Raw genomic sequence first — 18,351 nt, 5'->3', positions numbered from 1 at the left:
TTGGTGGGGCTGATGGTAAGGCCCCACCTCTTAGTGGCACGCTCCAGTCTCAGCAGCAGCGTCTCCAACTCCTTCTCTGAATGAGCAGCTATTACCAAATCATCAGCATACATAACGTGGTTGAGCAATAGGGAGCCATCCCTTGACGGCACCCGGGCATCGATCAGCCTCCCATTATATCTGTACCATATGGAGATTCCCCCGGTACAGCTATTGAAGGCTTCACGAACTACGTGGTCAAAATAGATGTTAAATAATGTGGGAGCCAGAGGACATCCCTGTCGCACCCCAAGGTGTACAGGGAATGGCTCTGACTCCCGGCCACGTACTTTTACTCGGGCCCGCTCACCATCATGAAGGTCCTTAATGATCGTGAGCAGAGGGTCAGGTACTCCAAAAGCACGAAGAACAACCCAGAGCCCAGGCCTACTGATGGTATCATAGGCCTTGACCAGGTCAATAAAGCAGAGATGTAGGTCTTGTTGGAATTCCCTACACCTCTGCTGTAGCAGACGGACAGAAAATATGGCATCTGTGCAGGACCGCCCTTTCCTGAAACCGCATTGGGGCTCCGCAAGCCTCTCCTCAGTGTGCCTGGCAAGGCGATGTTGAATAATCCTTGCCAGGACCTTTCCCGGCACACTGAGGAGTGAGACGCCCCTGTAGTTGTTACAGTCTGTGCGGTCCCCCTTCTTAAAAAGGGGGACCACCAGGGCATCCTTCCAATCCTGTGGAACCCGTCCAGTGGTCCAGACTGTTGTTATGATGTCATATAGGGCAGTCTGTGCACAAACGCCACCCTCCCTCAGCATTTCGCTTGGGAGATCATCTCTGCCCGCTGCCTTTCCTGGTCTCAGACTCCGGATCGCCTTCAGTACTTCCTCAACAGATGGCACCTCAGCCAGCCACTCACAGGGGGTGGCTTCTTCCAATATTTGAGGCACCGCAGCCTCAGCAAGGTCATCCTCACTTTGTGCCACGATGTTTTCTTGGCTGAGGGATTTTCCCTCCCCCAGGACCTCACAGAAATGCTCAGCAAATCTGCAAACCTGTTCCTGGGGGTCGGAGATTGGATCACCGTTTTTTCCCCTAATGATGGTAATAGGTGTGGCGCTGCAGGTTACTTTTTTGATGGAGTTAAATAGAGATTTGTGATCACGGGCCACTGAGGCAGACTCCATCTCCTCAGCAACCCGCGACCACCATCCATCCTTGCAGCGCCTCACGGCTCTCCCAACCTCCGAGCGAAGGCTGCAGTAAGCCTCCTCATTCTCTGACGTGGGATTCTGTAGTCGATGACAGTGGGCCTGTCGCTTTTTCTCAACCATCCTGAACACCTCCTCTGTCAGCCAGGGTCTCTGGGGAGGTCTGGACCGCGTACCCAAAGCAGCCATTGCAGCTGCATGAGTCACAGTCCTAAACCTCGCCCATTTACCCTCGACATCAGGAGGAGTCGGGGATGATGCCAATCCCAGACGCAAGCGATGATGAAATTCTCGCTTGCATCTTTCATCAGATAACTGAGACCAGGCCACTTTAGGTTGGAATGGGGTCCTGGGTGTACACCCACCACCGGAGTGGAAGAATGGCAGGCGCATCTTACAGATGACTAGTCGATGGTCAGAGGGCAGATCAGCTCCACGGTAGGTCCTGGTGTCAAGGACATGGGCTCGCATCCGCTGGTCCGTCACTATGTAGTCCAGCAGATGTTCTTTCTTGGACCCGGCATGCATCCATGATGTTGTGTGGATGCGCCAATGCCGGAACAGCGTGTTGGTAATTACAAGCCCATGGGCTGCACAAAAATCGAGCAGCCTCCTACCGTTGTTATTGAGCTGATCTGGCCCATGCCCTCCAATCACTCCAGACCAGGTGCCAGTATCATGACCAACTCGGGCATTGAAGTCACCCAACATGATGACTCGATCCCGAGGGGCCACTTTAGCCAGCACCTGTGACAGGAGGTCATAGAAAGCATCTGACTCATCGGCTTTGCCTGCATCCCTCCACGGATGTTCATCTTCGGTGGAGGCATAACTAACCACGACCACCATTCCTCGCCTCCGGTTGATGGGAAGGCGAGCCCAAAGTAGCCTGGGACTTACAGCTTCCCGCACCTCACCGCCACGCTCCCACGCCCCCTTCATTCTTTTGTTCAAAAGAAGAGCCACACCCTGTTGTTTGGCAGTCTGCTGCCCCGAGTAGAGGACTGTCCACCCCTCATGGTGGCAGGAGCCAGAGCTGGTCCACCGGACCTCCTGAATGCCACATAGATCCAGGCGGTACTGGTCCAGCTCCCGACAGAGGAGTGGCAGCCTCTCCTCCGCAGTGAGCGTTCGAACATTCCACGTGGCCACCCGTAGTGGCTTTTCGTTGTTTCTGGAGGAGCCCCGAGGGTAGATATTCAATCTCCTGGCTCCGCCAATTGGAGTTTGGCCAGGAGACGTCATAGACGCCTGGGCCCACGGGGCCTCCGGCACAAGCTTATTAGTTACATATTTCAGTTTAACTCGTGGTTTAGTGGTAATTAATTGAAGGTGGAGGGGTTACCAGCCCCTCGCACCCGTCCAGAGCCCCCGTTTAGCGCCTGTGGTGGACACATGCCATGAGGGGAGGAGCCAATCAAAATTGGACCTCCCCCCACAGCACTGACACACACACACTGACACACACACACACACTGACACACACACTGACACACACACTGACACACACACTGACATACAAAGATCAAAAAAGATCCCCCATATAGCCTTAACAGACTGTAGGGGCAAGTGCTGTTAGCGAGCACCTATGAAGGCCGGTAACGGTACACGAGGGGGTGGGTGGCCAGCACCACGCTCGACCGCCTTTGTCTCCCTAGTGGCAATGTTTACACACTGTACCAGGTACTCATTTGAGGCTGAGTCGACCTAGGGGAGGCCCGGGACCGGTTAAGATAATCGTCACTGATGTTGGCCGTGAGCGGGAATCGAACCCGTGTCGCCAGGTTCGTAGCGCAGCGTAGCGCTAACCGCTACACTACCGCTCCCCACACTGACATACACACACTGACACACACACACAGACACACACACACTGACACACACACTGACACACACACACTGACACACACACACTGACACACACACACTGACACACACTGACACACTGACACACACACACTGACACTGACACACACACTGACACACACACACTGACACACACACACACTGACACACACTGACACACACACACTGACATACACACACACACACTGACACACACACACTGACACACACACTGACACACACAGACACACACACACTGACACACACACACTGACACACACACACTGACACACACACTGACACACACACACTGACACACACTGACACACACACACTGACACACACTCTCTGTCGTCACCTTTATTTATTTTTCGCTCTTGCCCAAGACCTGAACGCGGCTGCCGCGGTTCAGCCGCGGTGACCTTGAAGGGGTCCGAGGGAGAGGGGCGCGGATTGCGAGTTGCCAACCCATCGTAGGGGCTGAGCGGACGGCAATTACCATCAACAACATCAACAACATCAACAACAATAACAACAACATCGCCATCGTCCTCCCCGCAACATCGCCACCCGTGGCAGGGAGAGAGGCTGGGTCACTGGGACGACACTGAGAGAGAGAGAGGGAGGAGGAGGCGAGAGAGAGGAGAGAGAGGGAGGAGGAGGCGAGAGAGAGGAGAGAGAGAGAGGGAGGAGGAGGCGAGAGAGAGGAGAGAGAGGCAGGAGGAGGAGGAGAGAGAGAGGGAGGAGGAGGAGGCGAGAGAGAGGAGAGAGAGGCAGGAGGAGAGAAATTGAGAGGAGAAGCAGCAGCAGGAGGAGGAGAGAGAGATTTAGAGGATAAACAGCGGCAGCAGGAGGAGGAGAGAGAGGGAGGAGGAGGAGAGAGAGAGGCAGGGGGAGGGAGTGGCGGAGGAGAGAGATCGAGAGGAGAAAGAGCACCAGCAGGAGGAGGAGGAGGGAGTGGCTGAGGAGATCGAGAGGAGAAACAGCGGCAAGAGGAGGAGGAGGAGAGGGATACGCAGGGGAGAGGAGGGAGGAGCGCAGGGTGAGGATGCCCACTCGGAATCCGCCCTCGTCGCGGTCACCTCGTCGCGGGAGCGGACTCCGACTCAAACGCGCCGCCACTCTGAAAGGCAGGTGGCAGACGGGACAGTGACACACGGGACAGTGACACACGGTGTGTGTGGGGTCTGTGGTGCGTGGGGTGTGTGTGCGGGGTGTGTGGGGTGTGTGTGTGGTGTGTAGGGTGCGTGTGGGGAGTGTGGTGCGTGGGGGGTGTGTGAGTGTGTGTGGGGTGTTGGGGTGTGTGGTGTGTGGGGTGTGTGTGAGATGTGTGAGGTGTGTTGTGTGTGTGTGGGGTGTGTGTGGGGGTGTGTGTGTTGTGTATGGTGTGAGTGTGAGTGGGGTGTGTGGGGTGTGTGGTGTGTGGGGTGTGTGTGAGTGTGGGGTGTGTGGTGTTGGGGTGTGTGGGGTGTGTGGGGTGTGTGTGAGATGTGTGGGGTGTGAGGTGTGTGTGTGGGCTGGGGGTGTGTGTGGGAGTGTGTGTGAGTGTGTGTGGGGTGTGGTGTGTGTGTGGGGTGCGTGGTGTGACTGTGGTGTGTGTGGTGTGTGTGGGGTGTGCGTGGTGTGAGTGTGTGGAGTGTCGGGTGTGTGGGGTGTGTGGGTGTGGAGTGTCGGGTGTGTGTGGGGTGTGTGTGGTGTGGGGTGTGTGGGGTGTGTGGTGTGTGTGGGGTATATGGTGTGTGTGTGGGGTGTGTGTGGTGTGTGTGGGGTGTGTGGGGTGTGTGTGTGTGTGGGGTGTGTGGGGTGTGTGGGTGTGGAGTGTAGGGTATGTGTGGGGTGTGTGGGGTGTGTGTGTGGGGTGTGTGGGGTGTGTATGGGGTATGTGGTGTGGGGTATGTGGTGTGTGTGTGGGGTATGTGGTGTGTGGGGTGTGGGGTGTGCGTGGTGTGAGTATGTGGAGTGTGTGGGGTGTGTGGGGTGTGTGTGGGGTGTGTGGGGTGTGTGTGTGTGGGGTGTGTGGGTGTGGAGTGTCGGGTATGTGTGGGGTGTGTGTGGGGTGTGTGTGGGGTGTGTGGGGTGTGCGGAGTGTGTGGTGTGTGGGGTGTGAGTGTGTGGTGTGGGGTGTGGGGTGTGTGGGTGTGGAGTTTCGGGTGTGTGGTGTGTGTGTGGTGTGTGTCTGGGGTGTATGGTGTGTGTGGTCTGTGGGGGGTATGTGGGGTGTGTGGTGTGTGTGGGGTGTGTGGTGTGTGTGTGTGGGGTGTGTGGTGTGTGGTGTGTGTGGTGTGTGTGTGTGGGGTGTGTGGGGTGTGTGGTGTGTGTGTGGTGTGGTGTGTGGGGTGTGTGTGTGTTGCGTGTGGGGTGTGGGGTGTGTGTGTGTGGTGTGTGGGTGAGGTGTGTGGGGTGTGGTGTGTTTTCAGTGTGTGTGGTGTGTTTGGTGTGTGGATGGGGTGTGTTTGGTGTGTGGGGTGTGTGTGTGTGGGGTGTGTGTGTATGGTGTGTTTAGTGTGTGTGTGGTGTGTTTATGGTGTGTCTGGTGTGTGTGTGGTGTGTTTAGTGTGTGTGGTGTGTTTAGTGTGTGTGTGGTGTGTTTAGTTTGTGTGTGTGTGTTTAGTGTGTGTGGTGTGTTTAGTGTGTGTGTGTATGGTGTGTTTAGTGTGTGTGTTTAGTGTGTGTGTATGGTGTGTTTATTGTGTGTATGGTGTGTTTAGTGTGTGTGTGTATGGTGTGTTTAGTGTGTGTGTGTGTTTAGTGTGTGTGTATGGTGTGTGTTTAGTGTGTGTGGTGTGTTTAGTGTGTGTGTGGTGTGTTTAATGTGTGTGGTGTGTTTAGTGTGTGTGTATGGTGTGTTTAGTGTGTGTATGGTTTGTTTAGTGTGTGTGTGTATGGTGTGTTTAGTGTGTGTGTGTGTGTTTAGTGTGTGTGTATGGTGTGTGTGTGTTTAGTGTGTGTGGTGTGTTTAGTGTGTGTGTTTAGTGTGTATGGTGTGTATGGTGTGTTTAGTGTGGTGTGTTTAGTGTGTGTGTTTAATGTGTAATGGGGAGCGGTAGTGTAGTGGTTAGCACGCTGCTTTACAAACCTTCCTACCCGAGTTCGATCACGGCCACAATCTGTGACGTCTATCCGATCCGGTCCTGTGCCTCCTCTAGGTAGGCTCAGCCTCAAATAAGTACCTGGTGCTGCGTAATCGTCACCACTGGGGAGACAAAGGCGGCCGGGCGTGGTGCTGGCCACCCACCCCTTCGTGTGCCGTGCCGGCCTTCATAGGCGCTACTCGCTAACAGCACTTGCCCCAACAGTCTGTTCAGGCTACATGGGGCATCTTCGTCTTGTGCGTTCTTAACAATGGGCAGCACAGCGAGTGCATACTCCTAATCCAGGGGGGGGGGCCCAGGGAGCCTTCTCCTCACTGGAGTGGGGGGCCCAACAAGCCGGGTCAACGCACCCATTTTGGTGGCAACCACACATCGAGAACACCGCCCTACAGCCCGCCACCCCGTCTGCTTGCTCCACCTCCGTGCCTTTATTTGATCTCGCTCGCATTACGGTGGCCCAAGGTGACTCAACGCCTTTTTGCCGCCTCGCCGGACAACATTTAAGTTGATGCGGGCCGACTTGCGTCACACTGCGAGAGGCTCGCGCAGTGACGCAGCGTCGTTGTTGTCGATGTTGTTGTCGTCGTTGTTGTTGTCGTTGTTGTTGTCGTCGTTGTTGTTGTCGTCGCTTCTGCTGTTGCTGCTGCCAGGGCCCAAAATATTCCCCTCCGCCTGGTGCCCGATTAACTACGTATGGATTGCCAGCGGTCGGATGAAGATGATTTTGCGGGAACATTGAGCGGTGACGTTTGCTCTGCGTTGAACTTCACGCCGTAGCCAACCGTGCTACTGCGAAGTGGTAGGGCTCGCTTGACCGTTCGGATACGGTCACCCACCCACCCACCCAGCCCTTGGCTCTGACCGATGACTTCGTGCCAAACGGCCTTCACGTGCACCTAGCCTGGTGCAGGCTGACGCGGCTGCATCACGGGCGGTTCAGGGCCAAACGCTCGCTGCGATTGTGCATCGTGTTGTCGATCTATTTGTTTTTCTCTCCGTGGCGAGCAGCGTTGTGTGCTGAGGCACACCCTCGTATGTTCCTGCGACCACTGAAGTCCACCCTGCCTCACGCGAGCGGGCCGAGCTGGTGCGCTGTGTGTCTCGTTAAAAGTTAAAGCGGAGCGGCCCCCACAGCGTTGAATGCTCGAGGCCGTGAGCGTAACGCCGTGACGGGGGCGAGAGGAGCGGCGATATCCGAGAGCCGCTGGGTGCGACCGTGTGAGTCAAATCACAAGATTTGGGCCCCACCTGACCGATATCCGCGCACCCCTGAGCTGACAATGTCGCGACTGCTCCACCACTGGTGCCCGCTGCCACACGGGCAGAGCAGCTTCGTACCCTTTTAGCCTGCCCGCTCTGGGGCGTCAACACAGCAGGTGCATACAGCCATTCCACATTTGGCCAGTTGACTCCTCGCTTGGTGAAGTTCATCTTGCACGCACGCACGCGGCATGCGCCCAGACGATTGGCTCCATCGGTGATCACTAATCGAGGCGCGTAAAGCTCACCTTCAACAGTGGGATTAAATCGGCGATCGCTTTTGGAATTCGCCGGAAGCGCCGTCTTTTTCCATGGTCGCAGGCGTGGGTGTGCGTGTGTCGGGAGTTCGCGGTTGGAGTGTGCAAAAACGTTGCTTTTGGAAGAGCATTTGGCGATGGAACGTTTCGCGAACCCAAGTTCCACCGGGGGTAGTCAATCGCCTTGGTGATAACGCAGCACGTGCATAATAACAACACTTAGCTGATTTAATAATGTGTGTGTGTGTGTGCAATAAGCGTTTGACCCCTGGGTCAATACAAGCAACCTAAGCTAAATTGCCAACGCATGTAGATATTTTCAGACTCAACACTCACTCAGCTGATCAGACTTAGGCATATTGACAGTAACGATCATTAACGGCCCTGCTCATGCTGTGACAGTGATGGGAGTCGGTTATCCATACTTCACCACGCATATGAGTTCAGGTGTTGCTGAAGAGGAGTTGTATTGCTCGTGATTTCCGTTTCCCAATGAGCAAAGCCGCAATAGCGTCTCAAGAAATCTCGGAGTGCTGACGGACATCTCAAAGTAGCGGGCGTGAGCTCCTCGTCCAAAATGCGTGTTCTTCTCCATGGCGGGTGGTACAATCGAAGATGGTCTTTAGTTTTATGAGCATGGCTGTGGAGGACCTAGAGCATGGCTGTGTGTAGGACCTAGGGCAAGGCTGTGTGTAGGACCTAAGGCAAGGCTGTGTGTAGGACCTAGGGCAAGGCTGTGTGTAGGACCTAGGGCAAGGCTGTGTGTAGGACCTAGGGCAAGGCTGTGTGTAGGACCTAGAGCAAGGCTGTGTGTAGGACCTCGGGCAAGGCTGTGTGTAGGACCTAGGGCAAGGCTGTGTGTAGGACCTAGGGCAAGGCTGTGTGTAGGACCTCGGGCAAGGCTGTGTGTAGGACCTAGGGCAAGGCTGTGTGTAGGACCTCGGGCAAGGCTGTGTGTAGGACCTAGGGCAAGGCTGTGTGTAGGATCTAGGGCAAGGCTGTGTGTAGGACCTCGGGCAAGGCTGTGTGTAGGACCTAGAGCAAGGCTGTGTGTAGGACCTAGGGCATGGCTGTGTGTAGGACCTCGGGCAAGGCTGTGTGTAGGACCTAGGGCAAGGCTGTGTGTAGGACCTAGGGCAAGGCTGTGTGTAGGACCTAGAGCAAGGCTGTGTGTAGGACCTCGGGCAAGGCTGCGTGTAGGACCTAAGCCAAGGCTGTGTGTAGGACCTAGAGCAAGGCTGTGTGTAGGACCTCGGGCAAGGCTGTGTGTAGGACCTAGGGCAAGGCTGTGTGTAGGACCTAGGGCAAGACTGTGTGTAGGACCTAGAGCAAGGCTGTGTGTAGGACCTCGGGCAAGGCTGCGTGTAGGACCTAAGCCAAGGCTGTGTGTAGGACCTAGAGCAAGGCTGTGTGTAGGACCTCGGGCAAGGCTGTGTGTAGGACCTCGGGCAAGGCTGTGTGTCGGACCTAGAGCAAGGCTGTGTGTAGGACCTCGGGCAAGGCTGTGTGTAGGACCTCGGGCAAGGCTGTGTGTAGGACCTAGGGCAAGGCTGTGTGTAGGACCTAGGGCAAGGCTGTGTGTACGACCTAGAGCAAGGCTGTGTGTACGACCTAGAGCAAGGCTGTGTGTAGGACCTAGGGCAAGGCTGTGTGTAGGATCTAGGGCAAGGCTGTGTGTAGGACCTAGGGCAAGGCTGTGTGTAGGATCTAGGGCAAGGCTGTGTGTACGACCTAGAGCAAGGCTGTGTGTAGGACCTAGGGCAAGGCTGTGTGTAGGACCTAGGGCAAGGCTGTGTGTAGGATCTAGGGCAAGGCTGTGTGTAGGACCTAGAGCAAGGCTGTGTGTAGGACCTCGGGCAAGGCTGTGTGTAGGACCTAGGGCAAGGCTGTGTGTAGGACCTAGGGCAAGGCTGTGTGTAGGACCTAGGGCAAGGCTGTGTGTAGGACCTCGGGCAAGGCTGTGTGTAGGACCTCGGGCAAGGCTGTGTGTAGGACCTAGGGCAAGGCTGTGTGTAGGACCTAGGGCAAGGCTGTGTGTACGACCTAGAGCAAGGCTGTGTGTACGACCTAGAGCAAGGCTGTGTGTAGGACCTAGGGCAAGGCTGTGTGTAGGACCTAGGGCAAGGCTGTGTGTAGGATCTAGGGCAAGGCTGTGTGTACGACCTAGAGCAAGGCTGTGTGTAGGACCTAGGGCAAGGCTGTGTGTAGGACCTAGGGCAAGGCTGTGTGTAGGACCTAGGGCAAGGCTGTGTGTAGGACCTAGGGCAAGGCTGTGTGTAGGACCTAGGGCAAGGCTGTGTGTAGGACCTAGGGCAAGGCTGTGTGTAGGTCCTCGGGCAAGGCTGTGTGTAGGACCTCGGGCAAGGCTGTGTGTAGGACCAGGGGCAAGGCTGTGTGTAGGATCTAGGGCAAGGGTGTGTGTAGGACCTAGGGCAAGGCTGTGTGTAGGACCTAGGGCAAGGCTGTGTGTAGGACCTAGGGCAAGGCTGCGTGTGTTTACAAATTGCTGGCTCCAGCGTAACTCCACAGGCCCCCGCTTAGGGGATGAGGAGGCCTTGCTGTATCGCGGCGGTGGATAGACAGCGGGTGGTAGGGACCCATAAAGCAATGGACATGCAGCCAAAATGGATTTAAACCGTCAATTAAATTAAAAAAACCACGGCCTTAGCTCAATTGTGAGCGGTGAAATAATCTACTCAGCAGCCGCCACGTCGCCCCATTCCAAGCACGACCCCGCCAGCCACACCACGTCACCCCAGTTTTGCATGGTCCCATTCAGTTTCAGAATGTTTATTTATAACTGGGGGAATCCGATGAGCTATGAAGCTCTTTTTTTCCACAGATGTCCAGTAGTGGCGCGTAGGAACGTTACAACAACAAACAATAACAAAAACACGATAGTAGTAGTTGCAAAGTACAAGAAAGTTCAACAAATCGCTCAAACACAAACAAATAAACCATCCCCATCCTACCAGGCAAATACCACTGAGGAATATTTTTTTTTGTCAGAAGCTACCTGGCCACAAATGATAGCTCAACAAAGTGGCCCATCATTTGGACATCTATAGCAGCAAAATAATCTAAATAATCTCAATGCATGTTTCTAAATGTGGAGGGGAAAACCGGAGGACCCAGAGAGAGAATCCACACGACCACGGGGAGAGAGACACACAAACTCCTAATATACAGCAGCAGGCGTCAGGGTTGGAACCCCCGACCTCCTGTATACCAGGCGAGGTAGTTAACATCTCTTAGCCACCGTAGCGCCCCTTTAATAAATCACATTTCTATTGTATCAACGCCGCTCGCCTCGCCCCCACTGCAATTGACTTTGCTCCAGGGCACCGTATCCCCGTTTGGCTCTCCTTTGCACCCCCCCCCCCCCCCCCCCACATTTTAAGTCGTGAATTTATAGCCGCAGGAAAATAATTAGGGGAGGTCTCCTCCGCTCCAGCAAACGATTTGATCACGTGCTGATCCGTCGTCATGGGTCCACAAAGCGGCTCGCGTCGCCGCCGCCACCACCGCCACCGCCGCCGCCACCGCCGTTTCTCTGAGCCCCGTGGGGGGGGGGGGGGGGGGTTGTGTCTGAATTTGATCGGATTGCAGTCACGAATTTGCTTTTGCGATTTTGCTTGAACAGAAGTGATGACAGCGATAGTTACGGATATTAGTGTCAGTGTTTGAAGAATATTTGCTTCATATTCTTAGGTCTTTCGGTAAAGTCACGTTGAAGGGAAACAACAAAATAATAAAATATATATCAAACAATAAAAATTGTCACGACGTTTCGACCATAACACAAACGGTCGTCTTCACACCTGAAGACAACCTGAAGACGACCGTTTGTGTTATGGTCGAAACGTCGTGACAATTTTTATTGTTTTATATATATTTTGTTGTTTCCCTTCAACGTGACTTTACCGAAAGAACTAAGAATATGAATTACTGCAGTCACGAAAGCTTTAAATCAAATATTTGCTTCGACAGGAATCACGATGAGCGAAGCCGCAATAGCGTCTGAAGAAATCTCAAAGCAGCGGGGGTGCACTCCTGATCCAACGTGAGTGTTCTCCATGAAGAACGCGCAATTTTTGGTGGTACAATCGAAGATGAATCTGGTACGTAACCATGAGCATGGCTCCTGAGAGGTGCCAGGAGGAACCAGACAAGCGCGGAAGGCCGATGCTGTGCTAGCCAGCACCAAATTCCACCACCTACCCTGCCCCCATCACCCCAAGTTCTGCGTTCGTCTATATGTTGAGGTGTTAACTGCCAATTAATGAGTGTTTAGATGTAGCAGGAAACCGGAGCACCTGCAGAACATATCTCCTATAGGCTTATACTGACAGCGGTTACATTGCTGTTAGCGAGCCACAACTAATGGCTGGCACAGCACGAGATGGAACAGGTGGGGGGTCCACATTGCTCACCAGGGGCATTGCACTTCCACAACATTTATGTACGTACGTACAGTGAGGGGGAAAAAAAAGTATTTGATCCCCTGCCGATTTTGTACGTTTGCTCACTGACAAAGAAATGATCAGTCTATAATTTTAATTTGTAGGTTTATTTGAACGGTGAGAGACAGAATAACAACAACAAAATCCAGAAAACGCATGTCAAAAATGTTATAAATTGATTTGCATTTTAATGAGGGAAATAAGCATTTGACCCCCTCTGCAAAACATGACTTAGTACTTGGTGGCAAAACCCTTGTTGGCAATCACAAAGGTCAGACGTTTCATGTAGTTGGCCCCCAGGTTTGCACACATCTCAGGAGGGATTTTATCTCGCTCCTCTTTGCAGATCTTCTCCAAGTCATTAAGGTTTCGAGGCTGACATTTGGCAACTCGAACCTTCAGCTCCCTCCACAGATTTTCTATGGGATTAAGGTCTGGAGACTGGCTAGGCCACTCCAGGACCTTAATGTGCTTCTTCTTGAGCCACTCCTTTGTTGCCTTGGCCGTGTGTTTTGGGTCATTGTCATGCTGGAATACCCCATCCACCACCCATTTTCAATGCCCTGGCTGAGGGAAGGAGGTTATCACCCAAGATTTGACGGTACATGGCCCCGTCCATCGTCCCTTTGATGCGGTGAAGTTGTCCTGTCCCCTTAGCAGAAAAACACCCCCAAAGCATAATGTTTCCACCTCCATGTTTGACGGTGGGGATGGTGTTCTTGGGGTCATAGGCAGCATTCCTCCTCCTCCAAACACGGCGAGTTGAGTTGATGCCAAAGAGCTCCATTTTGGTCTCATCTGACCACAACACTTTCACCCAGTTGTCCTCTGAATCATTCAGATGTTCATTTCTTGAGCAGGGGGACCTTGCGGGCGCTGCAGGATTTCAGTCCTTCATGGCGTAGTGTGTTACCAATTGTTTTCTTGGTGACTATGGTCCCAGCTGCCTTGAGATCATTGACAAGATCCTCCCGTGTAGTTCTGGGCTGATTCCTCACCGTTCTCATGATCATTGCAACTCCACGAGGTGAGATCTTGCATGGAGTCCCAGGCCGAGGGAGATTGACAGTTCTTTTGTGTTTCTTCCATTTGCGAATAATCGCACCAACTGTTGTCACCTTCTCACCAAGCTGCTTGGCAATGGTCTTGTAGCCCATTCCAGTCTTGTGTAGGTCTACAATCTTGTCTCTGACATCCTTGGAGAGCTCTTTGGTCTTGGCCATGGTGGAGAGTTTGGAATCTGATTGATTGATTGATTGCTTCTGTGGACAGGTGTCTTTTCTACAGGTAACAAGCTGAGATTAGGAGCACTCCCTTTAAGAGTGTGCTGCTAATCTCAGCTCGTTACCTGTATAAAAGACACCTGGGAGCCAGAAATCTTCCTGATTGTGAGGGGGTCAAATACTTATTTCCCTCATTAAAATGCAAATCAATTTATAACATTTTCGACATGCGTTTTTCTGGATTTTCTTGTTGTTATTCTGTCTCTCACTGTTCAAATAAATCTACCTTTAAAATTATAGACTGATAATTTCTTTGTCAGTGGGCAAACGTACAAAATCAACAGGGGATCAAATACTTCTCTCCCTCACTGTACGTGTGTTGAACTTCTTTGGCAGTTCGTAGCCAACCATGCTCATCGGAGGTGCGGGGGGAGGGAGAAGAAACAGCAATTCACAAAGCAGTTCGAAAGAATCGAGTTTGTCAATCTGGATTTGAAAGTGCATCGAATTCAGTGGCTTCCTAACATCGGAAGCAAGAGTGTTCCAGACGGCTGCATCATCAACATCATCACCACCATCAACGTCAAAATCCCCACTTCCTCATTATGCAGCTACCTCAACATCACCACCACCATCATGTATGTATGTATGTGAGTTGAACTCTTTCGCACCGTACGTGGCCAACTGTGCTAATCAGGGGGTGCGGGGGAAGGACAACAAACTCAACACAACAACAACAACAAGAAGCAATTGTCAAGGAATTCGTTTGTCCATCTAGAATTCTAGATAATGATTTGATGGCTTCCTAATATCGGAAGAGCGTTCCGGTAAATCCGCCAACCCCCACTGCCTCCACAGTGCTGGATCACAGGCGTGCGTAGCCACCACCACCGCCCAGATGAGTTTGTGTATAACTCTGGAATTCCTAAGGGCACGTCCATAAATGACGTCACGCACCTGGGGAGGGGGGGGGGGTCAGACATTTGTGACGATGTGTGACGAGGTGGGGGGGGGGGTTTGAGAAATGCGACGTCACATCAAATTGCGCAACTTTAAATAAATATAGACAACACGTTCTACTTAATTAAATAGACGTTTTAATAAATGTTTTCTCCTACAACGTCAGAGTGCAGCGCCACATTAAATACGCACTACAATGACAATAGTTTAAAGCGATTTGAAGCGTGTTTTTTTTCTTTTGGGGAGGGGGGAGGGGGCAGAGCTTTGTGACGTCATATTTGAGAGGGGGGGTCTGACTTTTTGTGACGCCGTGTGACAAGGGGGGCGGTCAAAAAATCGTCACAAAATGGCGTGACGTCATTTATGGACGGCCCCTTACGTGACTCCGGACCGTATTTCTGCGGCATCGCCTGCACGAGCCACCGGCCGGTCAAAGTTAGTGCTTGAGCAGGGCCCAGTGTGAAATTGAGCAATTCCAGCACCAGCCCACTAGGCAACATAATCTGGGTTCATCGTCATAGGCCCCCATCCCTCACCCCATCACCCAGTGAGAAAATAACACTATGTAACACGATGTTTGTTCCTGGGTAGTAAGTGTTATTTTCCAATTGCTTATGCCTCAAAAGTGTAGAAATTGCCTATTATTATCGTTCCCCACAAACTTTGATTCTGTGACCAGGACTTTACGTGAAGGAATTGACACAAATGCGCACCACGTTTTCTCATTGACAATCGGTGCATTGCAAAATATCAACTGTCCTGCTCACAAAAGCAAAGTTCGTGGGGAATAGCAGGCATTTTTTTTGTACTTTTGGGGCATAAGCAATTGGAGAATGACACTTACTACCCAGGAACAATGTTTTATTTGTTACACAGTGTAACGTAGCCTTGGGCGACAGCGTTGATCCCAACCCAAGGTCTCAGCACTGCTGGCTCACAGCACGCGAGCGTCTGTATAAGTCGCCGCTAAGATTGACCCCTGATTGAGCATGCCAGCACCTCGGTGCTGTGGATCTGCAATGCTTTTTTTATATATATAAGATACGAGGGGGTGGGTGACAGCACCACGCCCTGCCGCCTTTGTCTCCCCAGTGGCGATGTTCACACACCACAGCAGTTACTCGTTTGAGGCCGAGTCGACCTAGGGGGAGGCCCAGGACCGGGTGAAATAATCGTCACCGGTGGTGGGCGTGAGCGGGAATCGAACTCGGGTCGCCGGGTTCGTAGCGCGGCGTAGCGCTAACCGCTACACTACAATGCGTTACGCTTCCACGTGGGCGGGTCACGTGACAGATTGACGTCACAGCTCACTTGCTGTGCAAAAAATCAATGCATTATTGAGCTCCCCCCCAACAAAAAAACCTCACAAAAGTGTGTTTGAATAATTTTTGCATGGTGTACAGTCTGGAAAGTACCCACATGGCAAATTTAAAGTTTGTTGCATGTCGGGAAGTACGCTAAACTTTTTGAACAGACACACACAATCACAACTTTGCCTTTTATATTATAAAATATTTTTTTTCCCCACATCCTTCCCTTACATCATACATTGCAAACATCCTTAGATTCTGGACGGCATTACAAGTTGCATCGACGGCATCAGGAACGCTGATCTCATCAGAGCAGGCGGGGGGGGGATTATATTTGGGAGAGGGGGGTGGCCAGGTCATAATGTAGTTCACATGCAGTTGGGAGTCCTGTGCAGTCTGGAGTGACCGGCGTGCTTGCCACCGTACCAGATTGCGTGGTGTGAGAGATAGAGAGTGAGAGTTTTTGGTTCCCAGTGCAGCGATCTGGTAAGTTTCTTTTGGGGGTGTTGTAATTGGCTAACGTGCTTGATCTGCAAAACGGTGATTATTATGTTGATTGTCTATTAACAATTTACCGAAGTAGGCTCGTGTGCTCGGTCGTCGCGGGCTGAGGCCCAACGCTGGAAAGTTTGCAGAACGTGCACAAACACAAATGCCGCTGTAGTGTCAGTCGTCATCATCATCAACCATGGTCAATCCACTGCTTGATGAAGGCCTCCCCAAACCTCCGCCATCTTCCACTATGCCGAGAGATGCAACAATCCATCCAGCACCTGCGCGACAAGTGGATTTCGCCTCTCAATTCCCTCCGGTTGAAGTCCTCTCGGACGCGTGCCATCCCTTGGCTGTCACTCCATTGTTCGTTTCGACCACTGTCCATCACCATCCCCCTGCTCGGGGCAGGGGTGATTGGCACTTTTGCGGACGTGTTGTGCGGACACAGAGGTAAAAGTGCAGCCCTGAAATTGCTCGCTCACGCCGCTGCTCAGGGAAGGGCCTCTGCTGGAGCGAACTGTCGAGGGAGTGTGTTGGGGACAGCGAGCGGGCTCTGGCAAGAAACGTCGCTGGAGTATGTATGTGTGTATGTTAAACTTCTTTCGCACCGTACGTAGCCAACCATGCTAATTGGACGTGTGGGGGAAGGACAACAAACTAAAACACAAAAAGCAGTTCTAAAGAAATTCGTTTTCAAAAGTGCATAGCTCCAGTGACTTCCGAATATCTGAAGGAAGAGCGTTCCAGACGTCCGCAGAAGCGCATCCAAAAGCGCGCGGGATGCGGTGACCATCTTTGTTCGACGGCCAACCAAAAGCCGCTTCTGCGATGATGGCCGGAGTTTGCGTGATGATGGTTTATGCGCCTTGACGAGATCAGCAGCGAGGTATTGTGGCTCATTTGTAGCAAACGCTTTGTGTGTCGTGAGCGCGACCCCTTATGAATAACGTATTCGCTCCGGCAACCGGAAGCCAATGCAGCTCGGCGAGCAATTGACGGGCACGGTCGCGTCGTGCGGTTGCCGTCACGACACGTGGCAACAAAAATAAAAACAACAAACTGCGACTCTACTCCAACCAAGGGGACTGTCGAGAGAGGAACAGCAAGGCTGGGACCGGGGGGCGAGGACGCGTCCCGTTGAAGGGATGACGTCCGACGGTCGAGACTGGCAACGGAGTGATAGCCAGAGGCGGGAAGACCGGGAGCGACTTCGTTTTCGGTGGGGGGGGGAACTGCCGAGGCGGCGTCAACCAACGTTCTTCTTCTTCTTCTTCCTCTTCCTCTTCTTCCGACCCCTGTCCCGCAAATCGCCGAAACACTTTGATTGTATTTATGCGCCTCACTTATTGCTCTTTTAAAAATAGCGCTCACCGAGCCAGTCCCGGGGCCTCCCCCTAGGTCGACTCAGCCCCAAATAAGTACCTGGTGCTGCGTAATCGTCACTGCTGGGGAGACAAAGGCGGCCGGGCGCGGTGTTGGCCACCCACCCCCTCGCGTGCCCCGCCGGCCTTCATGGGTTGCTACTCGCTAACAGCACTTGCCCCAACCGTGTGTTAAGGCTACACGGGGTGGTGCGGGGCGGGGGGGGGGGAATCTCTGTATCTATACCCAGTAAAACACGCGACGTTGCCCAACGTTGGCGTGTGCTTCGAACCGTTGGACCCAACGTTACGTTGGCGCAACGTTCCAAGTGCACGTCTGCCCGTGTGTTGTGGGTGGCCACGTAAAGGACGCCGCCGCTGCTGCTGCTGCTGCTGGGCGGTTGGAGGCAGTCGCCCTCCAGCAACAACGGAGGGCAAGTGGAGCGATGCTCACAACAACGAGCGGAGCGCCGGGCGGCTAAAACGCATCGAGTTGGCACAGCAGGGGGTACAGCTGGTGGTGCATCTCCCGGTCATCTCAGTCAGCCGACCCAAGGCACCTGCTGGGTCTGTCCCGAGATGACCTCCTGTCGGCAGCGAGCCTCCGACACATCACGTGGCGGCTTCAAAGTGGTGCACCTGGCCTGGCACAGGCGCCGCCGCCGTGGTTGACATCACCATCAGTCACGTCGTGGCAAATGGCGGCCCGGGTGTGTTGGCGATTGGTGGCCACGTCGATCGCGAACCGCAACCGACGCAATCCTCTCCCGCACACGAGACGATAACGCGGAGGTGGGGAGGCCCCGGGGGAGGCCTCGGGCCCTGTTGTCCGCCTGCGGTAAGCAGGCCGCACGAGCCTGCTACTGTGCGGGCCCTCACA

General features: G+C 53.3%; 1 protein-coding gene across 3 annotated transcripts in view; it reads left to right on the top strand.

Annotated features, from left to right (window-relative positions):
- LOC116957799 (phosphatase and actin regulator 1-like) overlaps window positions 1-18,351 on the top strand; it is a 151,597-nt gene that overhangs the window by 65,443 nt on the left and 67,803 nt on the right. The window contains exon 1 of one of the 3 annotated variants that reach the window (XM_076073852.1): window positions 3,798-4,180. The exons of the other annotated variants lie outside the window; for them this stretch is intronic. Coding sequence (XP_075929967.1) covers window positions 4,099-4,180 — 82 coding nt within the window. The 5' untranslated portion in view covers window positions 3,798-4,098. Of the gene's footprint in view, window positions 1-3,797; window positions 4,181-18,351 lie in introns of those variants that run through there. 3 annotated transcript variants of the gene reach the window in all.

The sequence above is a fragment of the Petromyzon marinus genome, chromosome 43, assembly GCF_048934315.1.
Source record: "Petromyzon marinus isolate PM22_M1 ecotype Great Lakes invasive population chromosome 43, UKy_Petmar_22M1.pri1.0, whole genome shotgun sequence".
NCBI classification, from domain to species: Eukaryota; Metazoa; Chordata; class Hyperoartia; order Petromyzontiformes; family Petromyzontidae; genus Petromyzon; species Petromyzon marinus.
The sequence above is the reverse complement of the archived record's forward strand: the minus strand, read 5'-3'. Positions and strand labels throughout refer to the sequence as shown.